At 49.6% G+C, this 20,484-nt stretch overlaps 1 protein-coding gene across 9 annotated transcripts in view; it reads right to left on the bottom strand.

The window, feature by feature from the left end:
• Positions 1–7,875: 7,875 nt before the first annotated feature.
• PTPRT (protein tyrosine phosphatase receptor type T) overlaps positions 7,876–20,484 on the bottom strand; it is a 1,155,381-nt gene continuing 1,142,772 nt past the window's right edge. For 7 of the 9 annotated variants that reach the window (XR_006639933.1, XR_006639937.1, XR_006639934.1 and 4 more), the window contains 5 exons: positions 19,062–19,187; positions 18,082–18,245; positions 16,391–16,526; positions 9,918–15,347; positions 7,876–9,877 (listed from right to left, as the gene is read on the bottom strand). Coding sequence is in view for 1 of the 9 variants with exons in the window: in XM_044927631.2 (XP_044783566.1) it covers positions 15,294–15,347; positions 16,391–16,526; positions 18,082–18,245; positions 19,062–19,187 (480 nt within the window). In the remaining 8 variants the exon portion in view is untranslated. Of the gene's footprint in view, positions 15,348–16,390; positions 16,527–18,081; positions 18,246–19,061; positions 19,188–20,484 lie in introns of all 9 variants that reach the window. The other 2 variants (XR_006639935.1, XM_044927631.2) reach the window with 2 other exon arrangements.

Here is a 20,484-nt window from a genome sequence, read left to right as displayed (position 1 = left end):
TGCATTAGCTGCATTGGCATTAGCCAAAAGTATTAAGTAATAGCAATGATATAGGCATGCATGACATGAATGGAAACATACTTAATTTTCTCTATTATATCAGACATGGGCTAGTTATATTAGGCATGCTGTGGTAATGCAGAACTCCAAACGCTCAGTAGCTAAGTTCCCAGAGTTCTGCAGCTCCAGGTGGTTCCCAGGTGCAGCTGCCCTCCATGTAGTGACTCAGTGACCCTGGCTGATGGGGGCTTCCCCATCCCATGACTGCACCATCTGGAGTACAAGATCTCCTGGACTGATGAGGCAAGGGAAGACGATTCTGTAGGCTGTCTCACCAGCAATGAAATACTTTGGCATAGAACTGATACACATCGTTTCTGATCAAGTTTACTGGCCAGGACTTGTGAAATAGTCCCACTGATTTCAAGGCGGGCAGGAAGGTGTAACTCTTCTTTATGCCAGGATGGAATGGAGAAGTGGATATGGGTGAATTCGAGAAAGGTCTGCTAGTCATGGTTTTAACTTTTCATGCCCACAAAGTGTCCTACAATAACCAGCTTATGCAGACTATTGTGTTTAATCAGAAATTGATGTTAAATTTTGTCAGTGCTTTTTCAGTCTTTATTAAGGTGACTGTATGTCTTGTCTCTTCTAACCTATAGGCTTCCTAATACTGAGTTATCCTTGATTTCCTGGTATATAGGTCACTTGGATATGATATGTAATTTTTGAAAAGCAGATGACTGTTATATATAATATTAAGTAGAAATATTTGCATTTATAAATGTGACCAGTCTAGAGGAATATATGTGTGCTCTTTCAGATTTGATGTCTGTGTTATTTTTTCCTTTTTTGCCTTCTTCTGGAATAGTACACACAACATAATTATTTTTTGGTTGGAAAGTTTGATCAAGTTCACCTACCAAATTATCTGTTCTCGTGTCTTTTAGGAAATAAATATCAACTTTTATATTTTTTATCTCTGATAATTAATTGGTCTACTCAGATTTTCTATTTCTTGAGGCAGTTTTGTTAATGTTCATACATTTCCAAAATGATCCACTTGATCAAAAATTTAAAATTTACTAGCCAGAGTTATTCAGAATATCCTTTCACAATGCTGTATAAGTTCCTCATTGGCTCCTATATCCCTTTGCTATTTCCTTATTTTGAGTATTTGCATTTTATCTTGATTAAAGTTATCAGCAATTTGTTTTGTTGGATACAGCAACAAAAAATTTATTTTTCTTGGAGTCAGTTATCAAATCCAGTGTTTTTCTGCATTTATATTTGCTGTAAAATGTCTTCCTTTTCCTGGCAGGGACTTGATTTCATAGGCAGGCACTTTCTCTCATTCCTCAAAGTAAACACTTCTGCTTTGAACTCTTTGCATCTTTTCACGTGTCTGCTGTTCTCCTGTTTGCTCATCCTCACAAGGGGAGTTCTGAGCCTGCTCAGAGCTGGGAGCGCCCGGAGAGCACAGTGGAAGGGACAAGGGGGAAGGAAAGGAAAGCGGGATTTACTGTTATTTTTTTTTTTTTCCCCTGCTAGTTCAGAAATCTGACCATCTTGGAGGGCGGAGGCTTAGTCGGAGCTGGGGATCTCAGCACAGGGGGGATTCAGCGCCCTGAAGAGGTTCATATCTGCATTTAGCATTGTCTGGAACATCCCCCTTCCCCATCTTTCCCTGGAACATGTTTGCTTTTAGGAACTCACTGCCTCTGCGGTTTTTCAGGACTCATGTGCTGCCAAGGCTGAGAGTCAGTCTAGCTGTGGGCTCCCGACTTTGTGGGCATGGGTCCCCCATCCATGTCCTCCCCCATCCCTCTGGTCAACCACCCACCACTGTGCTAGTGCTCACAGTAGGGCCGCCGTGGGGCCACTCATGGGCCTTATCATCTACTGGGCAAGCTATTTTCAACAACAATATGAGATGGCAGAATGCTTCTTCCTAAATCTCGGTAGAAAATTAACATCACATCACATAGGATGATGTTAGTACATGAGCAGAGCCTCTCCCATATAAATCACTTTACAACAAGTCCATTTTTGTCCCTGGATCAAAAAAGCTTCACGGTTGGCAACCCTCTCTGCGTGTTGGCAGGGGCCCATCCCAGACTCACAGCTGGAGGACGGAGTGCTGTGTACACAGCTTAAGCCCTGTTTCTCAGTTAGTGTTCCCGGAAACAGCCTGATGCAAAGTTTGATTTGGCAGTATGATTCCCAGGAGCAGTGAGGTTAGGGGTGGACATCCAAAGAGGGAGGGCAAAGTTGCTTGTTCTGGACCATCTGAAAAGTGACCTAAAATAGAAGAGCGAAAGGAGGAAGTATTTGTCTCCAGTCTCCTATTGGTCAAAAGTGGCTACCCTGCATTTCTGGGTGGCCCTGAGTGCTGAGTGGGTTCCTGTGGGCGTCTCAGAGGACAGCATCAGAGACAGTGGGGGCAGGAATTGAGAAGTGCAGAGGCTGTCTGAGACTTGCTGTCACTGTGGGCTGCTCCCAAGGGAGACCTGCAGATCTGCTTGGAAATGCTCATCACAGCCACGTAGGAGGAAAGAGGTGAAGTTGAATGTATTTGAAATGACACAGCAGGTGTCTGCTTCACCTGGTCTTGTAGGTACTCAGCAGACAACCAGCTCCCTCCTCTCCCCGCCTGGCTTTGGGGTGCTCTGAACAGATGAGAGTGTGGAGGTTAAAATCCTCAGATGCTTTTCTGCACGTCTCTCCCTGCCATTCTCCCTTCCATAGAGGTCTCTTGTAATGTCATTTCATCTCCCAGGAAATAGACATGGATGACTGACCAATGTTCTGAGTGCAGACCATCTCGAGGGGTGGACCACTGCCTCTTCTCTGATGCTTCTTTACATCTAGGAGGGCGTTTCAATACCATCCACTGATGTGATCCTCATTTTAGCTCCTTGTGTCTGCCTCTCAGACTTGGCTCAGGGCCAAGCTTCCAATGTTTAGTGTGTATCTGTAGGTATTTTAGATGAGAGTAGTGTGAGCAGTGGTCTCCAATCCTTTTGGCATCAGGGACCCGTGTCCTGGAAGACAGTTTTTCCATGGACCAGGGTAGGGGGATGATTTGGGGGTGTTTTAAGTGCATTACATGTATTGTGCAGTTTATTTCTATTATTCTTATATCAGTTCCCCCTCAGAGCATCAGGCATTAGATCCTGGAAGTTGGGGACCCCTGAGATGGAGTCAGCTATGATTATAACCTGAAATGAGGGTGGCTTCTTCATCCTGCCCTGCCCACCCCTTTGGGAGATGGATTCACATTCTGCTGAGGCACACAGAGTCATTAGGGTTCTCATCATACAAAAGGAGATTGGAGTTGTCTTCCTGGCTCAGCTGGCTCATATAAAGCCTGCATCCAAATTCAGCCAACAACCGAGATAGCATCTTTGCTTGTTATTGTCTGGAATAAAAGTCTCTAGCTTGCAGACACTCAGAGAGGAGAGTAGCATGTGATGCTCAAGCCATGTAATACCCCAGATTCTGCAGCCCTGCGTCTTGCGGAGAACCATGTGCCTGGGCCCCTTCGGTTTGGTCCTCCAGGAAAGGGTTTTCACTGAGTTGTTCTGCGGCATGGCACCGTCAGCCTTCAGGGAGGGAGGTGTGCTGCATTTTGCTAAGGATGTTGTGTGAAGCTGTTCTTTATTGGGGGGATCCATGGAAAAATAACCTCAGCCCCTGTAGCAGAAACACTTTGTGCTGAGCAACTGGTTCATTTTTCCCCTTTGGACACCGAGTTGATTGACTGTGTTCTCCTTCTTGGGTAGACAGGCAGTGCCAAGTTTTTGAACCTCTTGATCCAGCTCTAAGGCAGTCTTTGGGTATGGTTTCAATCTCAGCATCATCTTTTCTGTTCTGCCTTCATTTTTCTATGTTCTTCTGTCTTCACCTTTTTATAGAGTTTGTTTTCTTAATATCAAATTTAGAAACTACAGAAAGCCATTGAGAACAAAATTCACCTATGTCCCCTGGAATGAGAAATATTCATTGTTAATAACTGATATAGTCTTTCATTCACTTGTGTGTATATATATATATTTTCTGCCTATGCATCTATATTTCTCTTTATGCTTGCCTATCCATCCACATTCCAAATGTCCTTGAGTAACTAGTTCAACTTCATTCCAAGGCCTAATCCATGGACTGTGAAAACTGAAATTTGCCTCAGATTCTGTTAATTTCTTTCCTTTATTTCACTCTGCCCCTCTCTGTCTCCAGACTTTCACTTTGTGGATGTGTTCTGTGTGGGTGCTATATCCCTACTGCATGGAGAATTGGAGATTTCAGGTCCAGTCCCGTTGCTGGAATTCAAGACAAAGCTACTTAGACCAAATCCTCGTCAAGTTGCGCTTCCTAAAGATTAAGTGGTCAAAATTCTTCTAAAATTAACCAAGAGTGGCTTCTTTACTGTATCTTGCCAGCTTCTTTTGTATTTCTCCTGGTTCTGTTCTCCTTACTCCCCTGTTCCAAGCCCTGCCAAAGAAAAGCAAATGCCCCCTCCTGCCTCTTGTGTGGCATCTTGGGGACCTCATGCCATGTCCTCAAGGGTCTGAGGCCTTCTAGGTCCCCTGGAGTTCTGACCAGAGGCTTGAACCTTTGGAAGTAGAGGAAGATCTTAGGTTGAATGAGAGCTCGTCAGAGTCTGACTAAAGTGCTCTGAGATTTGATGTGGACTCTAGGTCTAACCAGACAGGAGGGCCTGGTCAGGCCTCCAACAGACATGCAAAGAGAATTGTGTCCCTCTGGCCCATCTCCAGGGTTGGCGCACATGGGGTGGGTGTCCCTGGGGATTCAAGGGCATCGCTGTGAGAGTGCCTGAGTCTTTTTTTTTTTTTTTTTTTTTTTTTTACTGGAATTTAGTTACTTTACAAACTTTAGTTTCTACTGTGAGGCAAAGGGAATCAGCTGTACGTGTACATATATCCCCTTTCTTGGATTTCCTTCCCATTTAAGTCACCAGAGTACTGAGTACAGTTCCCTGTGCTATAGAATAGAGCACCTGAGTCTTGACATGTCCGAGTGTTCAGGAGTCCTGGAAAGGTGTAAAGAAATATAAGGGTATTTAAGCATATTTCCATGGAAATTTGACCACAGCATGGTGTTAAGTGAAAAGAAGCCTGTCTCAGAATTTATATATGTACATTTCCATATATATATAGATGCCTTTTATATAGAAAATTTATGTACATTTATATTTGTATAGAAAGGTCTGGAATGGCAAAAAATATTAACAAGTACCTTTGAGAAGTAGTAGCTTTTACCTCATGCCTCAACTTGATATTGAATTCTTTCAAGGGAGTATATGCTACTTTTATAATAACTCTTTAAAAGGCATTTCCATTTTGAGGGAAAATGATATGCCCCACAGTAGTTTTATTAGGAGATATGTGAGATTTTCCCCCCTTCTTTCTAATTTAATTTTCCCAGTATCAGCTATTACATTTTGTGACAAAAGAATAAATACAGCAGGCAGAATAAATGAGGTTAGCATGAGCAAGGACAAAGGGGACGAGGATTACTAGCTGGCTGGCCACCTGGTTCCCCTCTCAGGACTTGAGCTGGGAAGCACGTGTTCTCCAGGCACTTGGCTAGCCAGGTGGATGCTGCATCAGATCAGTTGCTCAGTCGTGTCCGACTCTTTGCGACCCCATGAATCGCAGCATGCCAGGCCTGTCCATCACCAACTCCCAGAGTTCACCCAGACTCACGTCCATCAAGTCAGTGATGCCATCCAGCCATCTCATCCTCTGTCGTCCCCTTCTCCTCTTGCCCCCAATCCCTCCCAGCATCAGTCTTTTCCAATGAGTCAACTCTTCGCATGATGTAGCCAAAGTACTGGAGTTTCAGCTTTAGCATCAGTCCTCCAAAGAAATCCCAGGGCTGATCTCCTTCAGAATGGACTGGTTGGATCTCCTTGCAGTCCAAGGGACTCTCAAGAGTCTTCTCCAACACCACACTTCAAAAGCATCAATTCTTCAGCGCTCAGCCTTCTTCACAGTCCAACTCTCACATCCATACATGACCACAGGAAAAACCATAGCCTTGACTAGACAGACCTTTGTTGGCAAAGTAATATCTCTGCTTTTGAATATGCTATCTAGGTCGGTCATAACTTTCCTTCCAAGGAGTAAGCGTCTTTTAATTTAATGGCTGCAGTCACCATCTGTAGTGATTTTGGAGCCCAGAAAAATAAATGACACCGTTTCCACTGTTTCCCCATCTATTTCCCATGAAGTGATGGGACCAGATGCCATGATCTTCGTTTTCTGAATGTTGAGCTTTAAGCCAACTTTTTCACTCTCCTCTTTCACTTTCATCAAGAGGCTTTTTAGTTCCTCTTCACTTTCTGCCATAAGGGTGGTGTCGTCTGCATATCTGAGGTTATTGATATTTCTCCCGGCAATCTTGATTCCAGCTTGTGCTTCTTCCAGGACTGCATAGAGGCTCCTTAGATTGGAGAACTCTTGCCAGGCTCCCTAAGACTGAGCAAGAGCAAAGTGAACCTGGGCTCTGGCCCTATGGCTCACGCGCCCCTCGTACTTACGTCTGGATACATACAAAGAACTAGGAAACCAGGCAATAACAAGAGGTTGGTTGCGGCTCTTCCTTCTGCTCACCTGGAAAGCAGAGAGCACTGCATCACGTGCGTCAGAGGCTGGCAGTCTCACACTCTAGTTTGGGATCTGATTTGTCTTGTCCCCTATCTGTCCCCTTCTGAGAGTATATTGAAGATGCTTGCCCAACTTCAGCATGCATTACTATCACCTGGGGCACTTGCTAAGCAGGCAGATTCCTGGGGCCCATCCTGTACCTACTCAGTCAGACTCTGCATGTTTAGAGGTTTCTCAGGTGAACTGATATGGGTGGTCTGTGGCCCGCACTCTGAGATGATGACAGGGTTAACGCATGCACCTGGCACCAACAGTTTGGGACATAGTCTCCACATTTATCGTAACATTGAGAAATAAGGTCTGTGTTAAGAGGTGGAGCATCTTTCCCTGCCTCTTGATTCTGAGTATGCCGTGCAGCCAGTGTTGTTGAATGGGATGTTGCAGACATGACTCAGAACAACTTGGTGCTCGGACTTTCCCTTTCACGCTCCCGCTGTCACCAGGAGAAGCGCACGCTGAGGCTGACTTGCTGGTCCCAGGAGGAGGGTGAGGCATGAGGAGCAGATATGCACCAGCCAGGGTGGCCTGGGGAAGCCTGGCCCCGAGCAGAGCCCTTGGCTGACATATGAGTGGGCCAGCAGAGATTAGCTGAGCTCAGCCTAGCTCAGACCACAGTCGACAACCATGAAAGACTGTTACCGAGTTTTGGGTGGTATGTTACACAGCAATAGCTAGCTGATACATTCAGGCAGCTTGTTAGTACTCAGTTCCCGAAACTGTGATTCTGTATGGTCTTCATTTGTCTGTCGAACAAACTTCTGGTGTGATTCTGATGCCAGCATTCTGTGGATTCCACTTGAGAAAATCTATTTAAGACCCAATTCTTTTATGGTGCAGTATGGAATCATGGAAAATCCCTTAATACTCATGAACCTCAACCATTCTCATCTGAAAGTAAGGGATAATACATATTTCTTGCATCATTGATGTGATGATTAAATGAACCTAAAGAAATCCAGTCAGGGGATCTCCCTGGTGTTCCAGTGGTTAAGACTCCACACTCCCAGTGCAGGGGCCATGGGTTCAATCCCTGGTTGGGAACTAAGATCTCACATTCCATAGGGTGTGGCCTAAAATTTTTTAATTGGAAAAAAATCTAGTCCATAATAGGCTTTTTTCCTCCTCCTCCTTCAACTTGTCTCTACCTTACCCCACCCAACCTCAGGAAGACACCAGTGCGCAGATGTTAGGAAAACATGAATCTCAGGGTCACAGCTTTATTGTATAGATTTTCAACACAGCCATATTACAAACATCGTCAGGGAACATTTACAAGAATAAATAAGATGGACTTGCAGGTGTAAAAAGATTACACTTCACTGTAATGTACAGTCAAAAAATATATCTGATATTCATTGACCTGACATTATTTACCTTCTGCTTTTTTAAGCTAGAATTGGAAAGGAAAAAAAAAAAAAAGAACATTGACAGCACAGTGCTGGCTTTTTTTTTAAGTTGATTTATTTTGTTTTCTCTTCTCATACGTGCTTTATCTATCAAACACCCAAACTGTACAAGTGCAGGCCGCTGGGACTCACGGAGGAGGCTGCAGACAGCGTGGAGACTTTGGTCTCATGTAGTGTCATGTGCCCGGTGGACGTGAAAACGTCAGTCTCCCCGGAGTTGATGGGAACCCCGTGATGGCCCTTCTAGGGCTACAATGGTGTCAGTAGCCAAGGCAATGGCAGATGCCCCGACTCTCTGCCTTTCACTGGCTGGTGAGATGTAGGGTGAAAGAAAAGGTAGAAAGTGCTTTCAAGTCTGATCACCAGTGTGGGTTAGCCTGGGCTAGTTCAGGGTCTGTCTGGCAATGAAAGGGACGTACTGGGGATGGTGATAATCTGTCAGCTGAGTCACTATGCTTCTGCTTTTGCAGTCTGCTCTAGCAGGTCTCAGGTATGGGGAGGGGTGTAGACGTCACCTCTGGAGTTACGGTGTGTGGTGTGAAAACCCTGCTCTGGGTCCTGCTTGGACCTTTACTGATTCTGCTATCAATGATGGCCCTGTGGGCCAGTGGGTCTACACTGTGACTGGTCTCATTAGAGATTTTGGTGGGAATGGACTCTGTGGCACAGCAGCTGCTCTCTCTGGGTATACTCTCTCTGGTTATACCCAGCCTGGATGTGTGGCGAGAGCAGCCTCTTGGCCCGTGCTGGGTCAGGGGCAGCAGGGGACTGGGGGCTTTAGCTCACACAAGCAAGCACAACCTGTTTGGCTTTGTGCTCTGCAGGAAGGCGTTCCAGCAAGGTCCCAGCTCTGTAGCATCTCACTCATCTGGGGGGAAGAAACCTAAAGGCCATCTCAGCAAAGCTCCTTCCCTTTAAAAGGATGTCTGGCTTTTGCTGGACAGTTCCTAAGATGGGGCAGCTCAGCTTCTCTGGCAGATAGCAAGTCCTCTCTTAGAGCTATGAAGTTTCACCCATTGGTCCTGGTTCCGCTCATGGGAGTGACCACGAGAATTTATCTAACTGTCTGCGGGCCTGTGGAGGGTGTGGGCACTGGTATTCTGCCTGACCCATCAGAAGTCTGATCTGACCTGGGAAGTCACCCCTTGCCCCTCTGAGCCTTCAGACTGCCCTGGAAGCTTTGGTCCAAAGAACACCTTACACCATTAATCTTCCACAGGAGAGATAGGGGCACATCACAAAATGGGCCCACTGACTTATATTCACAAGTGCAAAGGCACTGAAGTAAGTGTACAGAAACTCAGTTTTGCAATTTTGACAGGTTGCTTCATATTCCCTTTCCTCCTCTGATTCTAAGCATCCCACCCACTGAGGAACCATAAATTAATTACCTTGAGCTCCAGACCTTCATGCCGATACCATTCTGTCCAACACTCCAAGGACCCTAGACTGTCATTCTCTGGGCATTTCTACCAAGAATTAGGGTCCAAATTCCACCGCTCAGAACAACTCTCAGACACCTATGGAAGTTCACGGTAACCCAGCCCGAACGGCCTTTTCCTGTAGTATGCCCATTCTGAGTCCTTCTACACCTTTGTGTCAGCCGCAGTGACTACCCCAATCTCTTTGATAACTAGGATGTGAAGTCTGTGGTCTCCCATTATAGGTGCTGACTCTGCATCTTGGGGACCTTTCATGGGTGGATTTGAGGGGGTGTGTGTAGCCCCTCTGACCCTTCCCACCTCTTCTGGAGGTAGGTGGGAGGGATGGTCTCCTTTCCACCTCTTCTGGAGGTAGGTGGGAGGGATGGTCTCCTTTCCACCTCTTCTGGAGGTAGGTGGGAGGGACGGTATCTATGCAAGTATCGTACACCAGCCAGAGTCACACGAAAACCTACCTCTGGTCCCCAGGAAACCAGAAGAGTGCACGCATGTGTGCAAATATGGCTTAGATAGCTCTCTGTGCTTCTGAGGATCATATCCATGGTTCTGAGACACTGGAGCCCCCTCTGCTCTCTGCCACTGACGTCTCTCCTTGCTGTTCCTCAAAGGCAGATCCTGGCTAGATGAAGCCAAGGCTTGCATTTTATCACTGCGAGGCATGTCTCTGTGGACAGCTCCAACATGGAACCCTTGCGTGGGGACCCAGAAACAAGGCTGAGTCTCAGCTGGTTCCCTCCAGCTGGATTCGCATCGCTCACTTCCCTGTCGTATCTGGCTGTGATTTGGAACTGGCATCACTGGCTGAGAAGGAGCTCAGACTAGTTAGATGACGGGGGGAAGGCAAGTCAGGGCCATCCAGGAGACTCATGTCTCATCTTCCTCCCCGTGGCTTCGGTTGACCATTCATCCCCAGGGATCTTGGCCCAGCACAGTGTGTTGGCTTTATGGTTCAGGATTAGCATTGAGCTCATCTTACCCTCGGGCTCACCCATGTTTTCCAGGGCATTACTCCTGACTCAGCTTGCTGCTGATGCCCCAGGAGAGGCCAGATGCAGGCTAAAGGAAGGCAGTTTTCTTCAACCTGTTCTAAGGCAATGAGGTTCAGGGGAACTATCATCTCCTTCAGTGTCACTGGATCTGGGCTGGGCAGTTATTCCTGCAAAGATGACCTGATATGCTCTTGTTTGCTCCTCCCTGTGCCTCATTCTCTCTGCAGTATCCTTGCTAGACTGACCCCTCTGCACACAACAGGTATTCACACTGTCCTGAGAAACTCTGGATCACGGTAAGGACACACACCAAAGAGCTGGCTTACAGAGGGGACCCAGTGATGAATGAACACAATTGATCAGTCACAGGGAGCATTAATCATCTTTTCTCCCAGAGGGAGACTTGTTCTAAAGCAACATCCTTGTTCCAAGTGGTTCTGCCCAGTCCCTCCCTGTTCCCTGTTCTACTGCATCACAGAGGTGACCACTTTGCCCAGTAGACCCTATGCATTCTTGGGTCTGAGGATTCCTATTGGGTCCTAATGTCTTGGCTTTGCCTTCCTGTCTTCCTACCCAAAGATCCCCAAATCTGCCTACTTCTGCCCATCTGAGGCTTCTCTTTCCACATCTTTTCCCACTGATTAGTTGGTTCAACATACTAAAGCCAGGAAATGACTGGGCTAGATTAGAACTGAAGACTGAGATCTTTCTACCACAACCCCACGTCTCACCAAGGGAGAGGCTGTGCCATAGTAAACTGCGCTTCCTGGTGGCACCCCCTCCAGGGCCCTGTATGTGATAACATCCCAGTGAGTCTGCAGGGCTGAAGTACAGGGAGGCTTCCAGCCCCTCCTGTGAAGCGTGTCCTCAGATTGGGCCAGATTAGCAATTGCACGATTCCATGTGGACAGAGGGCACCACTGTCTAGAGGCCCCAGGATTCAGGAGTCTGCTGAGAAGGACAGTGTCATCTTCTCTTTTCCCTTTAGGGTTTTATGGGCTCAGCCTTTGCCATTCCAGATGGGCATGTCTGTAATTATAGTAGATGTCAAAGCTTTCTTTTTCCTAGTATGCAACTGAAGGAGACTTGAGATCAGCCCATCAACAGTGAGGTCAGAGAAACCCCACACCAGGGGCAGGTGGTGAGCCAGGGGGTAGGTGAGCTGGACTTGAGCTTAAGTCTGGCATTGGCTTTAGGAGGGAGCAGCGTGGCCAGGCACTGTGCCTCTCAGACTAGGCGGTCACTCCCTAGGGTCATCGTAGTGAACAGAGGGGGGCAAAGCCACATGAGGGATCAGGCACATGTGGTTAAATATTGGTACACACTTGTCAAATCAGGCTAAATTAGCGAAGAATGCAAACACTATGTGAATTGTTAAACATGAAACTGAAGGAGTTTTGACTTGTCTGCTTTGGGTTTTGCGAGATCCACTAGGCCTGCTTCACTCTAGTCTTGGCTCTTAAGGGTCCCTCCCACCTCCACCCCCTGCACCCCGTCATGGGAAAATCTGAGACACAGTAGTGGAAAGAGACTGTCTTTGAAGTTAAAAGAACCAATTTAAACCCTGGCTCCCTCCTTTACTAGCTGTGGTGGAATGCTGGGGTGGGGGGGGGGTAAGTGATTTCTCCCCTCAGTCTCCTCATCTGTAAAATGGGGACAGTTGAAAGCACATCTTAGGGGTGCTGGAGAACTGGGTGAGCTCACATCAGTCTCCAGCACAGGGTCTGCTGGTTGCACAGGATGGGTGATACCTGGCAGGCAGGCCGCTACTTGGGCTACATCCAAAGAGAAGATGGAAAAGCAAGGTGATGCCTTCCATTCCCACAAAGGGAGGCACGCTGTGACCGTCTGGAGGCTCAGAGCCCCTGGCCCCAGGACCTTCACACCAGAAAGGAGGAGAGGACGAGTTAGGTTACAGCTAGGATACATCTTGAAGCTGTGTAGGCCAGACATGCACGCAGGTGGGACAGTTCCTGGCTTCTTGTTAATTCCTTCTACCTTCTCCAAACAGGGTCCACATCCAGGAGGTGAGAACCACGAGGCTCTGTGCTTTTCACGAGCTTCCTTCTCCTGGAAGTCACATTCTAAATTCCTACCATTTGAAATGGTAGAAGCCACTGTCATTTCATCTGCCAGCAATTTCACCCCCTCCTGAGCAGAATAAATCCTGGGGTTTATTTGTATTGGAGACCACCCCTCTCCCTGGCTCCTGTTTTGCACAGATGAGCCCCGGATCTGAGGGAGAAGTATAGAGCAGGCTGACTTCCTGTGCTACAAGCTTCTTGAAGGCTGGGGAAGGCCGGGGAGGGCTGGCTGGAGCAGCAGGCTGGAGCTGGGGAGGCCGGCAGGCCCAGTGGGGTGGGGGCCTGGGACCAGGGCACGAGCCATGAAAGGGAAGAGCAGGCTCATGGCGGGGCTTCTTTCCTGATCGAGTCTGGGGTCCCTGGGCTTCGAGACAGTCTCGGAACCCGTGCCGACAGGAGCAGCTCCTGCTGTGTTCCATCCTCAGGGGCCCCGGGGTCTGGCTTGGTTCCCCCGGCTCTGTGACATAGCACAGATCCTGATTTCTTCACAGAAGCTGGGCCTCTTAAAGTACTGCGTATTTTGTTCCAGCAACAAACAATGAGCAGACAGACAAATAGATGTGATATTAAAAAGGATACGCTTAAGGGAATGTGTTCACAGTGTCTGATGAAAGGAAGAGAGGCAGCCCCACTGGCCCCAGAGTGGGGCTCCTCAACACTGAGCTGAGCGCATCACTCAGAGCTCCCCAGGCCCCGTGCTGCCCACAGGTGCCAAGTCCGCCCTGCTGATGGGGCTCGCCGCTCCCTCCACCCTGGCCCCAGCGCCGCCAGGCTCTGCTCTGACTGGGCTCACCTCCCGCCCTCTCGCCCACTCCCAAGGATTCTGCACACCTCTGTGTCTTTGCACATGTTCTCTTGGCCTGAATTTCCTTCTCTTCATTGTTCTACCCGGTGGAAGGGATGTCACCTCCTCTAGAAAGCCCTGCCATGAGGCTCAAATAACACTTGATGCTGCATTGAGGTTCTGTTTCCCCAGGATACAGTGAGCTCTGAGGGAAACCTGTGCTGCTCACGCCCTGTCTGGGGCCAGACCAGCTTCCAGGATGGCACGTCCTGGATCCCAGGCCACCCCAGGCTGCCAGGTACTATACCAGAGCACCAGCTAGAGACCCAGGTAGACAAGACTGTGTCCCTGACTCGCAGACCTCAGGGTCTGAGGGCCCAGGGAGCGGTTTTCACTGGCCAAGGTATGAGATGGGACTAGCTCTCCTGGGGAGCTGGGAATGAGTTACTAAAACACATCTGAAACTCTGAGCTTCCCAGAAACATGGGCATCAGAAAAAAGTACATTGCCATTTGTGGAGTTTGCTGCTCAGAAGTTTCTGGCCTTATTTTCCCTCCGTAAAATAATTGCTTGGCTATGAAAGGATGACAGTACAAGTCTCACCACTATGATCTGCCTTTTGGAAACCTGAGGAAGATGCCTCAGTGTCTTCAGTTGTAAAATCAGAGTGATCACAGGTGAACAGCTCCCAGGGTAGGGTGGGGGTGGGGTGGGTGGGGTCCAAGAACGTGCCAAGTCCGGCGTATAGTAGATGCTTAGTCAAAGTCGGCTCCCTGTCATCGACTGACCCACTTTGGGCAAGATCCCCAGGCCTGATCCCCGAGGTCTGTTTTAAACTGGAGTATCATTGGGTCCACAGTGACCTTTTCTGAGATGGCAGCTGGGTTGCTCTAGGCAGGCATTCAAATCCGGAGCTCTGGGGCTCCTCTGTCAGCCCCAAATGAAACTCCCCTTGCTCTGCCGCTGTGCTGTCCCTGGGTGGGGGGAACCTTTTGGGGACCTTGCCAGGGAGATAACAGGCCCAGGAGATTGGTCTTACAGCTACACAACCGAACTTCTTCCCTCCCCACCAGTTTTTGACATCAGAGACTAAGACTTTACACCCTCCAAAAGAAAGTTTCTTTTCACATACACTTTGGAAAATCATCAATCTTGTTCATCCCTCCCGAGGACTCACTGCCCAGGACACACAGGGCCAGCCAGAACCCTGCCCTGGGAGGCGGTCCTTCTTCAGAGAGAGGAGGGCAGCCAGGCTCCCTGCAGTCCCACCCTGTCCCACCGAGCACAGACAAGCCAAGAAAACCTGGATCCAGGAGAGCCACGGACACTGGGGCTGGCCAGGGAGTGGCAGAAGGTCAAGGCCCCGGGCTGGGGGAGGGGTACAGAGTGGCGCTGGGCCGAGCCCCATGCAGGTGAGGCGGAAGGGTGGGGGCCTCTGCTGTGCACTCAGGAGCATCCGAGGTCCCAGTGATCCAGACCGGCGGGTGTCCGACGCCAGGGGTCCCGGAAGGAGATGATGGGGGCAGCAGAGCGGTGACCCCACGAGCCCAGTCACAGCCACCCGCACCTACACAGCCGGCTTGCCGCGAGAGTCACAGGCTGAAAAGAGCGAAAGCAAGAGGTCTGGGCGCTGAAAAATCCGGCCTTGCTCAGCGTGCACTTCTGCACAGGCCCGTGGCTGGTGGGGTATGCAAGAGACGCTGGGGCCTGTCAGGGTAACAGCCTCCACAGCACCCGGAGACCCTGGGAAGGTGCCAGCCCGCCGTGGACCACAGGACCGCCAGTCTTCTCCTTGGAGTTGGGCAGGGTGCTGCCCCTGAGCCCAGTTGCTGCCGTTCACAGAAAGGGGGCTTGGCCACAGCAGCCTCTGGACTCTGGCAGGTTCCCCGAGCCATCGGGCTAGAAGGAGCTTAAATATTCCAGCGCCACCTCGTATACAAATTTATACTGGTCCTGAGAGGAGGAGAGGCAGAGAAGGAGAAGAGATGATGAGCGAGAGATGGAAAGTGCATTTAGTTCAGAGTGTGGAGAGAATGTTATCTATGTCTGTACTAAGAGTCGAGTCAAAATGTCCACACAGATTCGGATTCAGTAAATCTGGAGTAGGGCTCGAGGGTCTACATTTCTGCCAGGCTCACACAGGATGTTTCTGCTGGTCTGTGGACTGGCCTTGGAGGAGGCGCTCACTTTCGGTAAGACCACACTTGGCATAGATGTAAAGACTCATGTTAAAGTTCTCAGTGTATGGCATGTCTCTATCTCTGCACCAGGTCTTAACCTTTGTAACTCTGCCACCAAGTTTCTTCCTGTCCTTTTATTTACCATATCCTAGCTTGATGCTTTATACGGTAATTATTAGCATAAGTTAATGAGAATAGGTTTAAGTAAAGTAAGTGTTAGTTGCTCAGTTGTGTCTGACTCTTTGCGACCCCTTGGCTATAGCCTGCCAGGCTCCTCTGTCCATGGGATTCTCCAGGCAAGAATACTGGAGTGAGTAGCCGTTTCCTTCTCCAGGGGATCTTCCCGACCCAGGGTTTAAACCCATGTCTCCTGCATTGCAGGCAGATTCTTTTTACCATCTGAACCACCAGGGAAGTCCAAAAATAGGTTTAGGACTGAATCAAAAACATAGCACAGAAAAACTGGAATGAACATTTGGGCAATATCTTTTGGAAAAAGCTGAATGGATGTTCTGGTCAACTCAATAATTCACATTCTACTAACCCAGCATCCCATCCCCTAAACCAGAGTGAGTGACACTTCCCTCTGGAGTGGAAAGAAAGTAACACAGAGCAGCGTGTGCCAAGAGGACTATCTGGACTGCTCTGCAGGAGAGAGGCTGGAGGGGAGGGAAGCAGGTGAGGTGGGTGCAGAGAGCCGGCCTGCAGGTGTTCAGGAAGCAGCGGCCGCTGTCTTTCCTCCCGGATGCTCTTTTGTTCAGGTCCAGGGAGCCACCGGCAGCCCCTGGCTCTCAGAGGACAGCCTCGGCCACTCACCAGGGTCTCCACCATGTTGGCCTTGTTGTTCCGTAATGTCTTCACGATGTGGAACACGTCGATGATGTTCTGCTGCTGGATCATCTCACACACACTGCAGATGGCACAGAAGGTTCCGCTGCGGCCTCCCCCGTTCCTAAACACAGAGGAAGGAGGTGAGCAGACTCCTGGGTACCCCTCAGGCACCTGCTGAGCCCAAGGCCATATCTGCAGCAGTGGGGGCAGGGGTGGCTGCCCGCCCTGGCAAATGCAAGGGAAGGTGGTGGTAGAAAGCCCAAGCCATAGTTAAACTGAGTCCCATCTGTGCCATGAACCTGCTTTGACCTTGGGCACGTCACTTCCTGTGTCTGAGCCCCAGGTTCTTCATTCGTATCATAAAGGGGATGGCCTTGGAGAGTTCACTTAGCTTGATGTTTCCTTGGTTCTAGGAGCACGTGACCATCACCCATGGCACATGGACCCAAACCCCCAGGGCAGACAGATAAGAGTGTCTGGACACGTGCTGCCTGCTTCCTTGGCCAAAAGGATGCTCTGGGTCCACCTGCGCACCCAGCGGAAGGGTGCATGTGCTTTTGCTTCTAGTTCTTCCCATCCACCAAGGACAACGCTACCAGACACGGCTCTGTGAGCCTTGGGTCAGCCAGACTGGGCTTCGGGTGGGGCTGGGATGGGTGTGAGATCCTGAGAGAGAGGCCTCATCTCTGTTTTCTCAATCAGAACATCTTGCGTAACTCGGGATGTATAAATAGAGATACAGGGCTCTTGGCAGGGTCATCCCTCCATGGCACCTTCTCTCTGAGGCCCCGTAAGTCATCTTCTGGACACACCCCTCCAGCTCTTTACAGAAAGTCTCTTTAGGAATCTGCCAGGTTTGGAACTCCTGGGCGTGTTGCCAAAAGCAACTAATGATTTCATGTAATGGTCTGTGTCTAAAGAACATCTGGATGGAAACTAAGTCTCTCAGGCAACCTCCCAGATGTTTCATCCACAGGACACTCAACGGCCAGATGTTTCAGGTGCAGACAGTCGCCCTCCCTTCATCAGCCAGCACCTGTACTTCGGGGTCTGTTTTGGCGTCTCTGCCCTCCAAGGATGATGCCAAGGTCCCTGTGGACGGGAGGACACCCCTGTGCCTTCCTACAGCTCAAACTGCTGGTCACCTTGGTGAGGGAAAACATGAATAAAAAGGTACTCCTGCAAAAAAAGCAGGCTAAGAAACAATCCCATGGGCGAGAGTGGGCAGGGACCTCCCCTGCCTCACACCTCTCCCTTAAGCACTCCAGTCTTCCTGACATGTGTGCACTGCCTGTTTGAACGAGTTCCTGGTTTTGAAACAACTGAACTCAATTCTGGGGTAAGATGTTATTAATGACTCTACCTGCTCCAGAAATACTGCTCTGCAATGGGGAAGATCTTGATTCAACTTCCTTTTTAAAGAATGAGGCCCTCATATCATTCTCCCCAAACCATTTTAAATTCTAAGGAGCAAAGGGAATGCGTGTGAGTAGGATGTCCCACAGATAGCTTTATGGCTGCACCCCTAGTCCACGAAAGGACTGTAATGCCTTGAATGGCCCACAAGGGCGTGGTATAGCCTGGGACGCCTAAGACAGTGTCTGTGGCCAGTGGCACCAAGGATGCCCTGCTGCCCACCGCCCCCTTGCCCCGGCAGCCCTCCCCGTCACACTCACAGGCAGTGGACCACAGCGCGTCCCTCCCGCCCGTCGCACTGCTCCTGCCACTTCTCCAGTCGTCGGACCACCTTGAGCAGAGAGCGCTTGGAGGGGGGCGTGTCCCGGTAGGCGGGCCAGCCGATGTACTGGAGGTGCTGGACTATACGGTACCCGTCCTGGGGCTGAGAACAGAGAGGCTGTCAGGGGTGGTCTGCTGGGGGTGCGGCACTGCAGTGGCAGATGGAATAAATGGGGTCTAAGCCGTAACGTCCTCACGGTGAGAGTCACATGCCATCCCCACGCCTGCCTCTGTGCACTGATTCTTCTGTTCTGACTGCCCTGCATCCCTCTTCTACCTGAAAAACTTCTATGCAGTCTTCAAAACCCAGCTCAAGTGTCCCTTTTTCTAGGAAAGCCTCCCTGAATAGTGGGCGGGACTGTTCTATCTCCTTGCTGTTCATCTGCCAAAACACAGTTTGCTTTCCTGTGAGTGAATTCTGAGGACAGGAACTGAATTTTCTTCACCCTGAGCCTCCAGTAAAGACCACGGTCGCTTTAGTCAGTCACCATTTAGTTAGCCCCTCATCTCTTCCCTCCCACCCAATAACTCCTTCACCCAGCGGTGAAATTCCTCATGAAAGAAACTTGTTTCCCAACTTACTTCCCAGCTAGCCTAAAGCTTACTGGACCCACTCAAAGGCTGCATTAACTCATGCCCATGCCGCGCGGCACGGCAGGGAAGCGCCGTGCTCTGAGAAGTTTTGTCTACACAGCAGCCAGCATGTCAGGGAACAGGCAGCTGGCCGGCCGGATGCCCCCTGCGCGGCTCTGTGTGTGGGAGCCACTGCCAGGTCTGGAGCCAGAACTGGCAGAGGCATCACTTCCCCGAGGACGGGCGGATCAGGAGAGCACAGCACTGATTCCGGCGGGGTCCTCCCAGCAGCATCCATCTGTTTCGGAAGGAGGAGCCCAGGACGCAGCGGCGGCCGGACACTCACCCGAGCCATGTTACAGATGCGGAATATCCTGTGGATGATGTCTTCGTCGATGTCTGCCGAGACGAACTCCACCTGGATGGGCCCGTAGCACCCCGACGTCTTCTCAGGCCAGTACTGCATACAGAGCTGAGGCAAGGAGAGGGCTCACAGAAAGAGGCCAAGGACATGGATTGGGGCGGGGTGTCGGTTTCACTTATCCCCGAGCCTGCGGGACACGTTGGCTAGAAAGGTAGAGTACTGTGTAGGAAATCAGGTTCAGCTTTCCCACTGGGCAACAGCCACCATTTTTTTGGGAGGGGGCGGGTTTGAAAAGTCAGAGCTCTGAACACAGAAACACTGGGCTTAAACATCTTTGCTGTGCTGATTTCAAACCATCTGTTAGGCTTGCTGGGCCTCGGTTTTCCCCATCTGTAAAATGGGGAGGATATAGGCTACCTTGACACGGTGCTGTCAGGATTAGAACACTGAGGGAAGAGCAGCTACAACTTCTCTCCATTCTAGGAAAACCTTCAGAGTGTTCATTTCATCATCAGATCATGAGTAGATTTAAATATATATGTAGGTTTTGACATCAGACAGGCTTGGGTCCAAGTCCAGTCTCTGCTGCTTACTAGCTGTGTGAGACAGTTTTCCTGTATGTAAAATGGGGCTAATAATGCTTACCTCGCACCAAGAGCTAATGTAACATGGTACTGTGAGGCTGAGGGATCTTGGCTGCTATTTTTCCTTTTTGGGGGAATTGGAAATTAGAACCTCCAGCAGGGAGCAAAAAGCAGTTGTTGCTTCTCACCCCAAGATGACGCTTCTCAGAAGAGGTTGCTTTGTCACCCAGGGGACATTTTTGATGGTCAAAAATGTCCATCTAATGAGTAGAGGTCAGGATGCCACTAAATACCCTCTAGTGTCTGTGATGGTGTTCTGGAGAGGAATCTGGCCCCAAGTCTCATAGGGCAGAGACTGAGAGAGTCTGGTCTAAGATCCTAAATTGTCTCTTAAGTTTGTAGTGTCATCAAGAGTAAGAGACAGACACTTGATGCCCCTGTCTCTGTTGACTCACTGGATGACTTTAGTTCAGGAAAGAATGTTAAGGTTGGTGGCAGGGGATGTGGCTCAGAGAAGGGCAAAGCCTGATCCCTCAACTTCTGGTTCCCAAGGGGCATAGATGCCCATAGCAACTCCCAGGTGTGATCAGAGATGGACACTGTCCAGGGTACAGAGGAGAGCTAAGGCTGGGCTGCAGGCTCACGGGGACCACCCCAGCGTGGACGAAGAGGCCATGTTTTAGAAAGCCTTTTCATCTGAGGACTTCCCAGAAGATGTAGCTGAGACTCAAAGACCCATCAAAGGTTTGGAGATGCAGGAGTCTCAGTGGGGTCTGCCTCGGCCTAGGCTGAGCTTGCAGACGAGGAGCTAAATGGACAGA

This window comes from Bubalus bubalis, chromosome 14 (assembly GCF_019923935.1).
Source record: "Bubalus bubalis isolate 160015118507 breed Murrah chromosome 14, NDDB_SH_1, whole genome shotgun sequence".
Lineage (NCBI taxonomy): Eukaryota > Metazoa > Chordata > Mammalia > Artiodactyla > Bovidae > Bubalus > Bubalus bubalis.
The sequence above is the reverse complement of the archived record's forward strand: the minus strand, read 5'-3'. Positions and strand labels throughout refer to the sequence as shown.